This window comes from Lissotriton helveticus, chromosome 9, assembly GCF_964261635.1.
Source record: "Lissotriton helveticus chromosome 9, aLisHel1.1, whole genome shotgun sequence".
NCBI classification, from domain to species: domain Eukaryota; kingdom Metazoa; phylum Chordata; class Amphibia; order Caudata; family Salamandridae; genus Lissotriton; species Lissotriton helveticus.
The window spans coordinates 486015456-486031855 of record NC_136070.1 but is presented as its reverse complement, the minus strand read 5'-3'; the positions used below and the strand labels follow the sequence as shown (position 1 = coordinate 486031855).

The 16400-nt window shown below is 38.9% G+C and overlaps 1 protein-coding gene across 1 annotated transcript in view; it reads left to right on the top strand.

Moving 5' to 3' along the window:
* SYNE2 (spectrin repeat containing nuclear envelope protein 2) overlaps positions 1-16400 on the top strand; it is a 1843566-nt gene that overhangs the window by 594185 nt on the left and 1232981 nt on the right. The window contains exons 40-42 of the mRNA XM_078660317.1: positions 7545-7664; positions 7760-8051; positions 13506-13681. Coding sequence (XP_078516443.1) covers positions 7545-7664; positions 7760-8051; positions 13506-13681 — 588 coding nt within the window. The remainder of the gene's footprint in view (positions 1-7544; positions 7665-7759; positions 8052-13505; positions 13682-16400) is intronic.

The following is a 16400-nucleotide window of genomic DNA, read 5'->3' as shown; positions in this document are numbered from 1 at the left end:
ACGTAGGTTTTCTCACACAACAGTCAGTCACTCTGTAAAAGGCCAGGATCTCAGCCCTCGCGTCGTTGAAGCCCGCCCACTGACGAATGGCGGGACGTGCAGCAGCTCTCTCCGGGGTCCCACAGCCAATGGAAAACTGGCGTACGGTCCACTAGCCAATGCGACGGCCGATGCCCCATAGCCAATAAATAAACGATAGCAGCTGTGCTAACCAATCGTTGACCGCTGTGTACTTTCTGGAACCCTATAGCCAGTAGCCAACTAACAGAAGTTCAAACAGCCAATACGGTCACCCGCATTCTTGCAAGCAATCTTCTTTCACTACACTGTTCGTAGTGCTAATAGAGTACGTTTCCTCTTAACTCATTGACTTGGAGCACTTGGGTGTCCCAGCTCTGGCGCTGCAGTTCGCTTAATTACCGTAAGGGATAATAGCCATCAGTGAGGGTGCCCTGGTGACCAACTGGTTTAAATGGATCACTGACATAATATCGAGGGACATAATATCGACTAGCAAAAATATTGGCGAAAAAATATCGACAGACAGAATATCGACTTTGTATCTACAAACAGGTAAGTACAAAAATATCGAGTAAAAGATATCGTTTACAAAAATATAGTTTATAAAAATATCGACTTTATTAAAAACAATGTTAAATTTAATTAATATAAAAAATTTAATTACTAAAATATACTTAAAAATACTTAAGTTACCTTATAATAATAAAATAATTAATGAAAGTTATAAAAAAAAGTTTTTAAAACCATATTTGTTAAAACATATATATATAGTAACATAATATAATACAAATATATCCAATATTATTACCGTAGGATAGCGGAAGTGTAAAAATTACTATTCCCACTCCAGAGAGTGCAACAGTAGGTAAGGCGCTGGATAGCGTAGAGGTAAAAATGACTATTCCCACTCCAGAGAGTGCAACAGTAGGGAAAGCGTTGGATAGCGTAGGGGTAAAAATTACTATTCCCACTCCAAAGAGTGCAACAGCAGGGAAAGGGTTGGATAGCGTAGGGGTAAAAATTACTATTCCCACTCCAGAGAGTGCAACAGTAGGGAAAGCGTTGGATAGCATAGGGGTAAAATTACTATTCCCTCTCCAGAGAGTGCAACAGTAGGGAAAGCGTTGGAAAGCGTAGGGGTAAAAATTACTATTCCCACTCCAGTGAGTGCAACAGTAGGGAAAGTATATACTTCATATATTATTTAGAAATATATATATATATTACTATCTATAAAAAATTAATTAAATGTAATTACCAATTTAAAATAATATAATAATTAATTAATTACAAATACTAATTAAAATTAATCATTACAATTAGTTATCTATTAATAATAATGAATTACAAATTAACAATTCATTATTTAGTAATCAAAAAGTTACTTAACAATTAAAATCTAATAAATACCAACAACAAAATTAACATATGTAATTAGTTATAATTAAATTACTTCCCACCCTATTCCCCTATAAAACCACAACCCACTATAGAAAATAAATTAGTAAAATTAACATAATTATCAATACATTTTTTAATAAAATTAATTGTCAATTAAAATTTAATTAATTACAAAATAACAATTATTTACCAATTAATTATAAATAAATACCAATACACAAATTAACATATTTAATTAATTATAATTAAATTACTTCCCACCCTTTTCCCCTATAAACCCACAACCCACTACAGAAATTAAATTAGTTAAATTAACATAATTATCAATTAATCAATTAAATAAAATTGATTGGCAATTAAAATGTAATTAATTACAAAATGCAAATTACTTAACAATTAATTATAAACAAATAACAATAATTAAATGTACATATTTAATTAATTATAATTAAATTACTTCCCACCCTATTCCCCTATAAACCCACAACCCGCTACAGAATTAAATTACGCAAAATTTAAATAACATTAAATTAATTAATTAAATTACATTATAACATAAATAAAAACTTTTCACACATAAAATACACTATAAAAAATTTGATATTATTACATTTTAGATATTTTTATTAACCTATATTATGTACTTCGATATTTTGACTATCTATATTTTAAAATTCGATATTACATTACTTACCTTCAAAACGATATTTTTGATGTCTATATTCTGTCCATTCGATATTTTGTCCAGCCTATATTTTGTACTCGATATTATGTCCATTCGATATTTTTTAGTCGATATTTTGTCTGGTTACCGGTTTAAATCTCAGCTGAGGACTGCGCAGGGAAACTGGACACAAGTGATCATGTTCTTTAATATGGGAAACCCGACTCAGCTTAAACTTTCAAGATAGGTGAATGGAAGTAGATGAATATTTTGGAGGGGTGGACTCATAATTGTTTGCCCAATTATAGAAATAATCTTAGATTTTACCCAATACTGGGCGTCTTGTGTCTAAACACTTACATAGACAGTCGATGACTTGACTGATTAATTGGCAGCGCTGCACATGACTGTGAGGAATGCGCTGACCCAGTATGTTTTGGGCTGTGCCTACAGCATCATGGCTTGTCAGAAACATTTGAGGGGGCAAATATCATGTGTGAGAGGGCCTCTCACGTTTTCTCGTAGCACAAGCACCTCAAAACAGAAGCAATATCTGACGAAACATTTGGAGCATACGGCGCAACCTAGTGGCAGTTGCCTTTACTTCTCTCATGAATATATCACTAAAATTGGCAGCTGTCTTAACTTGTCTAATACTATACCACAAAAACACGTGAAGCCTACATTTGGATTAAATACCTAGATTGGACAGTAGCAGTGTGTGGCTGTGCAAAGTGCTGTGCCTGGGGCAATCAGCCCTGGCAGTCCCCTACTTCTCTTTGTAACAGCCCTGATATATATGGTAGAGATTAACAAAAACGTGGCCCACCTACAATTACTACAAAATTTAACAGCACGAATTCTCTCTGGGTTGGATCATGTTTCAAACACTCTTAGTACACTACATTTGTTGCCAAAAAACCCAAACATTAGTAAAGTCAATAAGTCTGGTATTGTTGGCTGCTAACTTTTGGCTTTGCCAATGTTTGTGATTTTTTGGTTGTAATTTTTTTTAAATGAAATACTACGTCTCACCCCCTCACACCACCTCACCCTCACACACCCTCACACCCTCACCCTCACACACCCTCACCCTCACACCCTCACCCACCCTCAACCTCACCCCCTCACACCCCCTCACACTCACACACCCTCACTAAGCCTCACACCCTCACTAACCCTCACACCCCCTCACCCTCTCACCCTCACCCCCGGCGCTCTTGTGTGTGTGTCGCTGTGTGTGTGGCACTGTGTGTGTGTGGCGCTCTCTGTGTGTGTGGCTCTGTGTGTGTGTGGCTCTATGTGTGTGTGGCTCTGTGTGTGTGGCTCTGTGTCTGTGTGTGGCTCTGTGTGTGTGTGGCTCTGTGTGTGTGGCTGTGTGTGTGGCTCTGTGTGTGTGGGTCTGTGTGTGTGTGGCTCTGTGTGTGCGTGTGGCTCTGTGTGTGTGTGGGGGTGCAAATGCAATAGGTCTCGCATTTGCTAGAGATTAAGCTATTGGCATTGTAAATGACAATGCCATTTATTTATCTGTTTTCAAAACCAACACATAAATAACAATGTTGTCATTTACAGTGCCAATAGCTCTAACTTTTGCAAAGGCGAGACCATTGCATTGTAAATGCTTGTTGAATTTGTGAAGAGGAAGCTTTGTTTGGTAGCACAGCTAAGTGGCCTTGAGAGAGCTACACTTAAACAGAATCCAGTGACTTTATGATTCTCTTTGTTGTGCACACATATTGTGATCTAAAAGTATTATTGCATCACATTTCATGGTAGTCTTTCTGTTTACCCCAGCTGTCACTCTCAGCAATTTTTGGAGATAGATTATTTATCCAGACCTATTAGAGCTAGAGAGAGATGAACCCGCCCTTAAAGAATATGAGGGTTATGAACTAAGAAAATGTATCAAGGGAAAATTTAGAAGTTCTATTATTGATGTGAAAGAAAATATGGGCAGGAGTCTATTCAAACTGTCCTTCTGTCAAAAAACCCTGTCACATAGCAGGTACCTCACATTTTCAAAACTTGACGGATTGGTAATGCTTTGTCAGCATTACAAGGCTTATTTTGCAGTTTGTATTCAGTGCTGAAAGTGGCCCAACTGGAAAGACCAGGACGGTGTCACCACAAATTATTTTAATTCATCAAGTTTATTACTGTCAGAAGGTTTAGCATTTTGATTACCTGAGAGTGGGGTTTACATATACAATATCATGGCTCCCGCAAATCTCCAAAGGCCAACTTATAATCCAGCATGTAAGTTCTCCTCTGGCCCAAAAAAATAGAAGCATCTACTTACAGGCCAGTTGCGCCTGTTATTGACATCTACAGAGCTAAAGGAGTTGGAGCCGCGCGTTATGGAGCCGAGATCTGGGGGTTAACAACCTAGGGATCGTTGAAGAATGATAGATTATTTATATCAATTCTTGATTTACCTTGGAATGTGCCCTTAACGCTATTCCGGTTGGATTTTGGGCTTAAAAATATAGTGCATATGGTAGCATTCAGACCCCTGGCCTACTGAATCCGAGTCTGGCGTATCAACTCACTGCTCCCTTTGTTTCATTTCTTTAAGTGATTGCACTTAATACTAGAGGGGTGTACCATGATTTACATACGCCAAGTCATGGTTACATAGACTTGGTATGAGTGAACTATAGTCCAATCCACTTGGTATCCGTAAAACACACCCTGCTATGCCTTATGAACAGGTATTGACCCTACAATAGTGGCCCATGGTTGCATTGCAGTACTGTTGGGGTGCTAACAGGAAGGTGTATGGATTTTAAAGCTAAATTGTATTGTGAAGAATTTCTGAACCAAATTGCAACTCAGATATGGTAATTTGCCAGTTAACCATTTCTGCTGTAGATGGAATGGCCATAACACTTCCTCTAATTGTCCATCTTGTTATGATAGATGTGAAATAGAAGAGCATTTCTTATTTTTTTGTTCCAGACATACAAATTCAAGGAGAACTTGGTTGATTCTGATACGTCGTATTCTATCTGAAACACATTTAAGGGTTACTATCAGGATTCTTAGAAGCAACAATACCGTATGGTTATTCTTTGCCCGGTCTAGATACCTGCAATGTGCATGACAGCTAAGATGCAAGAATGCATGGCTCCTCGCCAGAGAATTAAATTGTTACTCCTTCCTCTCGATCTGCATCTTATATTTTAAACTTATTCTTGTTTTAGCAATGTTGCTATAGACAATGTAGAATTTTAGAGATTTTGTATCTATTAATGATTGGGACTCCAAGTCTTAGTTTTAGGACTCTTACTCATACATTCGTGCTCTGAAAGATTTTAAGTTATTGTATATGCTTTTTAATTTAATCCAAATAAAGTTACTACAACTACTGTCAGAAGGTGAAAATGTGCTTCATGTAATCGTTTCCACTAAAAGGAGAAACAGAGCTTAGTGACTGAAGGATATAACTAGTCCAAAGTAGAACCGAATGTATGGGTTAAAAATACATAGGTGAAATCCTGGCAATAATCCTCAGTCCAAAGGGATGAAGGCTGATATAAGTGGCATGGATAAAGTCTGAATCTAGGAACACATTCAGAATGGGAATGATGTGTGTGTGAGAAGGATGAATGCATAGATCTATGATAACAAGGATGTTTGAATTAAATGGATGAAGTTTAAGATGTGTGACAAGGATGAAGAGTAAATCGGAGGGTTAAAGGCTGTGATGGATGACATAGACAAAGTGAAAATCATTGGGATAAGGGTCGAGGTGTATGGCAAAAGAGGAAGTGTGTATCACATGGATGTAGCTGAGGTACAATGGGGATGATGTGTAAATCAGAGGCATAAAGGCAGAGTTCTACAACGAGGATGAAGGGTGAATCAGAGGAATGAAGCCTGAGATGTGTATGGGAATGAAGTGCGAATCAGAGGGATAAAGACTATGTTGAATCAGAGGATTGAAGGCTATGATGAAACATAAGGAAGATTTGTAAACAGAGGAGAGGAAGAAACAATAAAAACCAGCCACATGACATGAGGAATGAAGGCATAGCTCTCAACTATCTCTGAAAGATGCTGAATCTAGAGGCCAAATACAGTGCTGCATAGTTCAATTGTTGGCCATGCTATAAGTGAAGGCTTGGAACATGGTTCCAAGAGGATGTTAAGGGCACAACTCAGGGGCTCATTTACAAGCCCTGTGTGCCCCTGGAACATCACTTTTTGTGATGTTCCGGTGGCGTTCAGGGCATAGCCATATCTGCAAAGTTACGTTAAGCCACCCTGCATGGCTTTTCATGGCCTTGTAGATTTGGAGTGAGCCAACGCAGCCCAAGTCGCTGCGTCGCCTCACACTACAATGGGGAGGCGTGACATGGAGGTTATGGTGGGTGTCCCCATGTAACACCCATGGCATTTGACACATTCCCAGATTTACACCAAGATGTAAACCTGGGAATGCATCAAAAGCCGACACCTCCTCATGGGGAGGTAGGAGAGGCACAACGAGGAGAAATAACATTATATGTCCTCGTTTTTCCTCTTTATATGTGTGCTGCATTCAGCTGCACACATAGAACGAGGAAATCGCCTCCATTGATTGTTTTGTGCCAGAAGATGTGAGCCTTCTTGCACATAAGCAATCATCCCTGCAATGCAGACACCGTTGCACTATGGTACAAGGATATCTGCGTTGGAACATGGCAGCCAATTGACCGCCAGCATGGGGAAAGATGACAGGAATGCATCCTATCTACAAGATATGGCACATCCCTGCCCTTTTCTTTTTACCATAGGGCAGCGCCGGAGGAAGGCTTGCGGTGCTACCCTATGGCACAATATTGTAAATGAGGCCCGCAGTGGCGAGGACTAGTATGGGCTAAACTGAAGCTAGTCACAGGATAATGTTGCAAGCAATGGTATAAGCTATTTTGAAGCAGAGTTAAATTGGCTCATGGTGAGGTACTTTATCAATACCTGTTGGTAGTAGAACCTTGAGCCTTTCTCGAAGGATAGTGGCACTAATTGTAAGCTTACTGGAAAGCATCTTCTTGGCCCTGATGACTGCCTTATGGTGAGCCCTGCCATTGCCAGCATGGGCAAGACATCCTGCTGATGTTGACCCAGTTGGTGTGGCTAGTAAATCATGTTTCAGTTCCACTTGTTGCTGATTTTCTAATTTTCTTAAATATCTACAAATATCTATTTTGTTGCCACGATAACACATTTTCCGAAGCAAGTACATCAAAACAAATGGTGAAATAAATCAGGTCATTATAAAGCATAGTTAAAAATTGATATATGTCTGTATTTCACGTTCATGATTATCAATACCAGCATGCCAAATTCAACATCTAATCAACATAATGGTTATGGGTGATGGTCTTGTGTAAACATAAGAAAGGGCTGCAGTGTTTTCTTTCCCTGTTCACATTTGTGGACATTACTGTTTTAAAACACCTCTGTTTTTCTTCAGACTTCAGGAAGAATACAGTCATTTGAATAAATGGTTTGCAAGTCAGGAAAAGAAATTCCAAGACATCGAAAAAAGAAAGAAGAAATTCAAGTCTTTGCATGAGACAGTCACCAATCACAGGTAGCAATGGATAACCTGTATATGAGATGAATATAGCCGTGATTCTGTTCTGTATATTTCATTAACACTCTGGTATCTGTTTTGTTAATTGACAGGGAAACATTTGAATCCTTGGCTAAGCTGGCAAGTTCTGTTCAGGCCTTGGGGTTTCCAGAAGAAGATGTTGTGGTAAAATCTAGCCAACTGGTTAATAGATACCAAGGTCTGCTGATAGCACTGTGTGAGAGAGTTGGAGCCAAACCACCATACACAATAGAAGAACAGAATCCAAAAGATCTAGCACAAAGCATTACTGTGTGGATAGCAGGAGTACGAGAATCCATTTCCACTCTGAGTTCACCGGAAGGAAGCAAATCCGAGCTGGAACCTAGGATTCAAGCACTCAAGGTAAGGGTAATAATTTGCATGTGAATACAAGTATAGTTACAAATGGTTCACCAAACAGGCACTAGTGGACGGTACGCTTCACATTATCTCCTTGCATAGTTTCACACAAATAAATAATCATATAAGGAATGTAATTTGGCTGTGAACAATAAAAGTAGGGAAAAAGATCCAATAAATCAATCCAAAATATGGCTAGTCACATTATAAGGGTTAGCAAGTTATTGGCTAAAGGGCATAATACAATATGTTGGCTCAATAAACTGTGTATTTGTGGTATCTATTTATAGAATCATATTATTTTCAATACAAATTTCATGTAGAGCTTATGTGTGAATTTGTTCAGTGTTTACATATAAATCATTGTCAATTTGTATGCAACTCTGTACTTTTAGAACAAAACCTTGACATATTTCTGAACAGTCCCTTCTACAGGAGGTATAATATTAATCTGAACTAATATAAATAATATATGCTTGCAGAAAAATTGATCTAACCACATGTAGCCATACAGTTATGTAGACCCTTACCTGTTTAGTATCTCTCATCTTTCTCCATCACATTCCAGCCACAGAAAAACATCCTCACTGAAAAGGAAAGTTTTCTCTTACAATGGGTGTCATGCTTTTACTATGTCAGTATACTTTCTAATAACCTGATCTACAAACAATCTGCATCTAATTTGGAGTGTTGTTCCCATTATAACTTGCAAAAGGGAAACTATATAAAGCTTGAGAAATGTTGTTAATTGTTCAAGTCTAATGACGATTTACTTGTAAATTTTGATTCACCAACATCCCCAATACAACAACTTGCATGCTAAATCAGCCCCTTGTTATTCACCTTTAATAACATATCACACCTTGGATTCAAATCTTTATAATCTTATAACTAGCTTCAGGAAATGTCTTGATAAACCTGTTTTAGGTCCTTCATCTGAATGTTGCTTTGGAGTTCAATTATCCTAATTTTTAGCATTCTTCTGGTTTGATCCACATAACATAGGCCACAGAGGACCTTTAAGTAATAGTTTTTTGTGAATTTACCCAAACAATTTAACTGATTATCCTTGTTGGTTCTTGAATGGGGAATATGCACCCTTTCATGATAGGATAACAGATAGATCAGTAAAGTCAAGTATACATTCTTATGGTTTGTTTATGAAATGTGATTTGAGTGTTTTGTAGACATTTCAAACCCCCCAGCATCAATAGATTTCCTAAATTGCATTTCCTGTTAAATGCTAAGATTTGTTTCTCCATGCATAACTGACTCAAAACTGAATCTTGACTGATTATTTCCCAGTGTTTTGAAACAATCTTTGTGATTTGGTAAATTAGACAACTCTATGGTAATATAAGTTTCATCTTACTTCAAGAGATTTTATGATGTGGTGCACTCATTAAGTCTATAGTATTCCATATATTTTAGATTTTCTCTTTTGGTTTATTTAAAATCTTATGGTGAGTAATGTCTATTAGCATTTGAGTGCATCTTAAACCTGTGATTGTTAGCTTGGCACAAAGCAGTCTGATGTCAGGGGTTGTGTGGACAGCATTTATGTAGTTCACTCAAACAGCAATAAAGTTAAAACACAGCACAAGAAGAATCCCAATTGAAAAAAAGCTGAAAATATTTTTAAAATAAAATGATTCCAAAATAACAAAAATCCAATCAGTAGAACTGGAGATATATATTTTCAAAGTCTATAGTGAAAAATAGTGCTGTAAAGAGGAAAACTCCATCTGGCTTAAAGCAAAAAACTTAAGCAATGGATTGCATGTTGAATTCTGGGATGTAACGTTGTAGACTTTGTTTCCAGAGTGCTCACAATTCCGGTTGTGAAGTCACTCTGCCCTCTGCCCTTGCTTAAATTATGCAATGGGTTGGCTCAATGAACCCTGTATTTGTGACACACCTTTATGGGATGCTATCCTTTTTATTACAAGTTATCACAAATTAAAAAAAAATACAGAACTGTGGATACATTTGAAAAAATACCTTATACCTTGAAGAGAAAATAGTTTTTAAAAATTAAATTGAGAATTATGTAAACTTCAAAAACTGAAACCCACTGATAAGGGTGGTTCAATGGTCAATATGTATATCTAATGGTACAAATCAAGATTTTAACACAACACCTGTAACATCTGACGTTCAAGCTGTTAACAAACAGTTATCATGAAAACAGTGTGGACCAAAATCTGTAGAAACAATGCATTTCAAAAATATAAGCACCACTCTAATATCACCATGTATATGTATTGAATAAATGTGAATTTAATGGAAATGTATTATTGCATGTTTAAACAGATAGACTTACATCTGTAAAAAGTTTGAATTATCAAATGTGACTATGCACTCCTTGTTGACATTTAATTATCTGTTTATGTAGATGAAAGTGTTAAAATGTATTGTAAAGAAAAGTTGATGTCCAGGTAGAAGCGCAGGCTAGGGGTGTATGACAAGATGTTGGGAGAAGGAAGGCTTTAATGTTCTTCCCCAAAAGCAAGCATTGATGAGGCAGCTATGTTGAAAGGGGATCTCGACAGAGGTTGTAGGTGGTCTTTCTCCTTTTTTCTCTGTACTTGTTTCATGACAAGGCTGATGTGTGGCCTGAAATGTGAAGTTTTCAGCTCAGTTGTCCAGTTTCAGGTATGAATACGTCTCATTGGTTTGAACATAAGGCAAACCTGGAAGGGGTAGACAGCTTCTGGAAAGTGGAGGTAATATGGCCATATTTCAAAAGACTTCCTCCAGAGGAGCAAGGGAAGGCTCTGGGAGGCCAGAGAGCAGGGAGTGGTTTGCATGAAAGTGTGAAAGGATGAGCGTGTACGATAGAGCACAATAAGTGGGTCAGTAGGAACTGATTTAGCAAGCGTATGAGGATCAGCTGATCCAAAGCCATCTGATATTTTCTTGATAGTTTCTTGAAGTAATGTTTGAATGAATGGCAGGGGTAAATGTTAAGGCCAAGAGCTTGTAATTTGTTGAAAGGGCTCAGGAGAACCATTGTGGATGCAGCTGGTTCAATCAGTCTTCTATCCAAGAATGAAACTTGCTGGTACTGAGGAGAATGAGCCCCACTTTAGTTGTGATAAGCTTGAGATATACAGCAGACATTGATGATCTGGTAATCTCAAATCGTTTTTAGGACAGTTTATCATTGCAAGGAGCACCTCAATGTATAATTGTGTGCTGTTGGCGCCCTCATAAGCATGACTTTAGGGTGGCCACCTCAGGCCAGGTTATCATGGACACTGTTTCCAGTCCTGGGTTTGTCTTCTGACAGCTGATAACTTTCTGTGTGTAGCCTTCTTGAATTGTGTCCTTTGAACAAATGAGACAATCTCACCTGATATCAGAGGTTTGTAGATTCAAAGTTTATGACACTAAACATTGTGTTTACATTTTTAAGGCTGGGTGTGCTACATGGTGCATTGTTAGGCTAACGATGGGATCATTTAAAAACTAAAGGTCAAATGTACGACCCTTCTATTTTGCGAGTTGCTTGCGACTTACAATTAGCGACTCACAAAATGGAATGTACAACAGTGTCTTAGACACTGTATGCTATTCCCAATGGGGTTGCAAACTACCTGCCTCATTAATATTCAAAAGGCAGGTTGCAATTTGCAACCCTATTGGGAATGGACAGCACTCACAGGGATGGTGGCCTACTGGGGTCAGCAGATCACCATGTCTGTGACTGCTTTTTAAATAAAGCAGTTTTTTTTAATGCATCCTGTTTCCCTTAAAGGAAAACAGGATGCATTTAAAAAAGAAAAATGAAACGTTCATGTTTCACTTTTTAAGAGTAGGCAGTGGTCCGTGGGACCACTCACTGCCTGCTCTTAAAAAATATTTTCGCTGAAAGTCACAAAGGTGAAGGGGTCCCTTAGGGATCCCGTTTCTCGTTTGCTAGTGGCTTACCACCTTTTGAAATAGGTGGTAATCTGCAAGTGTTTTGTGACTGCAACTGCAGTCGCAAAATCAATTGTACATAGATGTGCAACTCACTATTAGGAAGAGAAGACCTTGGCTCACCCCTTTCTAATAGCGAATCGCGAACCCTATTTTATAATAGGTTACTGACTCGCAAAATAGGGTTTGTACATTGCACAGACCTATTTTGCTATCTTGAACAGCATGATTTCTAGTTTACGACCACAAATCACGGTCATGCATCTGGCCCAAAAATCATTGGCACATGTGTGCAACCTCGAGGAACCCCACATGAAGTACATAATTCTTGGGCCTCCAGCAGTATAAAGTAAGGGAAATATTTGTAATGAATGGTGACTTGACTGATGATGTTTAATCTGGCTCAATATGTAACTTCTATTTATCTCTTTGCTCACTGCTTCAGAATTCATGGTGGTCTGAATTCTAAATCCAGTTCGGTGTCATTTTATTCATGTATGATGATAGGGTTACATATGTATATTAATGACACATAAAATATGATATTTCTTTTAATATAAATATGTGAAGTATCTGGAGCACATCTCTCTGGTCAGCTTCCATTTTAAATCTGGTGTCACCAAACTAGCAGAGATAATGGATGAGTAATCTTTCAGTCAAAAGTGATATATTGTATCACTGTGGCTACAAATAGCTTTGTTAGATAGGAGTTTTAGACTTATTAGTTGTAGCAACAGGACTTGGAGCAATACTGTCTAAATTATGTTTTTATTTTGCATCAAACACAATGCCAGAAGTTAACAATCAGCAGCCAACATGTGTTTCGCGCAGTTAATCTTTTGAGCTTTCTCAGGGCTATGAAGATAGATTCAAATTGATCCAAAAATAACCAAGAGGGAAAAAAAGAGAACAACGAACACATAGTCAGAACATGCCTCAACCTTGCTAAAAATATGAGAGACAAATTACAGACTAATAAAATGCATATTATAATATTTTAACACCAGCTTTTTTCTACATTATTCAAGTGATTAAAGCCACACATCATTTATATATTCTCATTTTCCAGAAAGCAATTTATATCTTTATAAGTTTAGACGTGAAGTCTAAGCTTAGACCTGAAGTCTAACTTTAGACCTGAAGTCTGGCTTAAGACTTAGGTTTAGGGCTAAACTTAGACTTCAAGTCTAAACTTAAACTTCAGGTCTAAATTTACTGTTGTGAATCGGGCCTCCACTGAGGCATGATAGCGCCCTGGGTCTAAGTTAAAGGAATTGACTGAAGGCAGCAGAACTAGCTTTATAATGAGCAGCAACATCAAACATTAATTGATCAGTACATCACTAAAGAATGTAGTCAACAGTTCAATCCACTTGTGACTGTCGCATTAGCAGTAGCTCCGATAGCAGCAGTAGCAGGTAAGACCATTACATATTTGATCAAAATACACTGATACATAGTCCTTTCAATCAATACCTTTACAGTGCCTTAGATAAAATAATATTTCTAATCAGATGTTTTTACCTATTGTAGGAAATCATTTTGCTGAAAGCTGAGGGTGATTCTAAGATTGAGCACCTCATAACTGTTTGTGAACCATTGACTGAAAAAAAGATGAAAAGGAAGAAAACATCAGCAGCTCAGCAGACGATGTTGCATCTCATGAAGGAGTGGGAAGAGGCCATAAATTCAGCAACTGAACTTTTAAGGTAACTATTTATACAGGACCTGCATTTTTGTTTTTATTTGGGTGGTGGTTTCCAGTGACTTTATAGTGCCAGTTTGTCTTACAAACAAACAGTTTACAATGAAAGATATCACTCTTGTCAGCTCAGTTACATTGAGCTCAAGTCAACATAATCACATATTTTGTGAAATCCACGAAAAGACCGTAGTGTTGTAACTCAGTCTGCTGCTCACTTTTGAACTTGTATAGGCTAGGGTGGCGAGAAATATCTGCTCCAAAAGTAACATTTTGGACTTTGAATGGCTTTTCCAGTTCCACCAATTCCAGATACAACATCCCTTTCTTAGAATGGATAATATATCATGAAAATACTAAGCATGTTCAACCCTTAACTGATATCACACAGTTGAATATGCAGGGCAACAACTTATAACACTTCTGCACATGAGAATTTTTTTTTCTTTTTGTCTGCCACCAAAATGTTCTGATTACTCTGCTGAATGTATTTTTACCTTTCAATGAATTTGTGGTTTGCTAAACGGGTACGTGAGATCACTTCTGCATGAAACTGTCTAGTAAGATGTAAAGCAACGGTTCGAGGCATATGAGCTGCAGATCTCACACTGTGCATTAGATCGCCACCTGGTGTTGGGCTTGGATGATGTAAATGTAAATGTAGCCGTACTTGTAAAGCGCACTGATACTCCTTTTTGTCCTGGCGCTGTACTCATACCGCTAGGGAATCCTTCCTGGTTTTTCCCCGTGAAATGTCCACTCCTGTGCATCCCCAGGGTGCAACCAGGCATCCCTAGCGCTGTAGCGCTGTAGATTTCATGTTGTTGTCGTCTTGGAAGAAGTCTTTGTAGTCACGAGATCAGTGACTCCTCCCTTGGACGATAGTGCGCATGGGCATCGACTCCATCCTTAGATTGTTTTTTCCGCCACTGGTTTTGGATGTAACTTTTCCGCTCCGGTTCGAAAACTACTTTCTAAGTAGTTTGACGCGTGAAAAACTTACTTCACCTATACCTAACAACTTTTGACATCAATACCCATCGTCTCGACCTCGTTACCTCGACTCCAGTCGTGGACGCGGGCCGTCGGGCCTATCCATGCAGTAAGGCCTACAGCTCATGGAAAGGATGCCGTTCAAAAAATGCCCTCAGTGTGGAGCAAAGTTCCCGCGCAGTGACCATCACAGGGTATGTAACCTGTGCCTATCACCGGAACACGGCGAGTCCAGCTGTACATCCTGCGCAACCTTTCGATCCAAGAAGGCGATTCGAGATCGGAGGGCCCGTCGGCACATCATGCAGCGATCAGCTCCGGAACCAGTCGACATCTTCAACGAGGTTCCTGATGTCCCAGAGGAAGATTCCGAAGATCTCCAAATCGTGTCCGAGGCAGACGACTCCGATGACTCCATACCTTCGGGTCAACATGTGAGTACTACTGCACCTGCCCCATCCCCAACACCCAAATCGAAGGCAATGGTCAACACTCCGCCTCCGCGGCCCAGTTGCGACTGAAACACTGCTTCAGAAGCCCCGCATTCGAGCTCGGTTCCAAAGAAAACTCTAAAGCCTTCTGGTAGCTCTGGACCGAGCAAACTGCATGTGCCAATGCAACCAGCTCCCTCTGCACCGAAACCGAAAGAAGTCCCGGTTCCGAAATCCACTCCAAAACCGTCGTTTCCGAAAGAAAAAACAGTTCAATAATAAAGCCTGTTTCCGATGCTTCCAAGCTGACAAAACCAGCTTCAACTCCAAAGCCAAAATCTTCGGAACCGAAACCTACGCCAAAGGGCTTTAACACAACTTCTAAGGCTAAGGACAAAGTGAAACACCACCCACGATCGGAACCGAAAAAATCAGCGCCGAAACCAGTTTCTGATGAAGAACAGCTTTTTCAACCTGATCCTTCACAGAAAAAGATATATATTGACCCAGAAACTGGACATGTCTCTGCTTTGCCACACAGGTAGAGGAAGTTAGATACAGCACTTACACCTCACGTGCCTGTAAAGAAGAAGGACTCCTCTACATCGCCTATACACTCTTCTTCTCCTATATCTCCCTCTCCTACATATCCTCCTCCTTCACCACCTCAAAATTCACCCCCTCATTTTTCACCACACCATACACCTCATAATGATGATAATGATCTTATAGGAGGAGGGGACGACCCAAATGATCCTTTTAACTACCCAGACCAACCAGACTGGGAGTACCCAATCCAGCCAGATGCACCAGATATTCCTGATCCACATACATATCCATCCAAACCATCTCCACCAGAAGATAACATTGGGTTTGGACACTTAATCAATAGAGCTGCCATCTATCATAAAGTCACAATGCATTCAGATGAGGCAGAAGAAGATTTTTTATTAGACACTTTTGAACAATCACAAAGGTCAGTTCAAATATTACCAATGATTAAAGGTGTCATTGAACATGCACCAGACGTGTTTAAAGATCCTATACGTGCTAGGATCATAAACCCCAGAATAGAAAAGAAATATAGACCTGCTCCTACTGACCTTGCATATATTAAGGGACAACTACCTTTGGATTCCCTAGTCGTTTCCAATGCTAGAAAACGAGCAAACTCCCAAACCTCAGGGGAAACAGCACCTCCTGACAAAGAGTCAAAGATGATAGACGCTTCAGGCAAGAGAATAGCTGCCCAAGCCAGCAACACATGGTCCATAGCTAATACACAAGCCCTTCTTGCAAGAT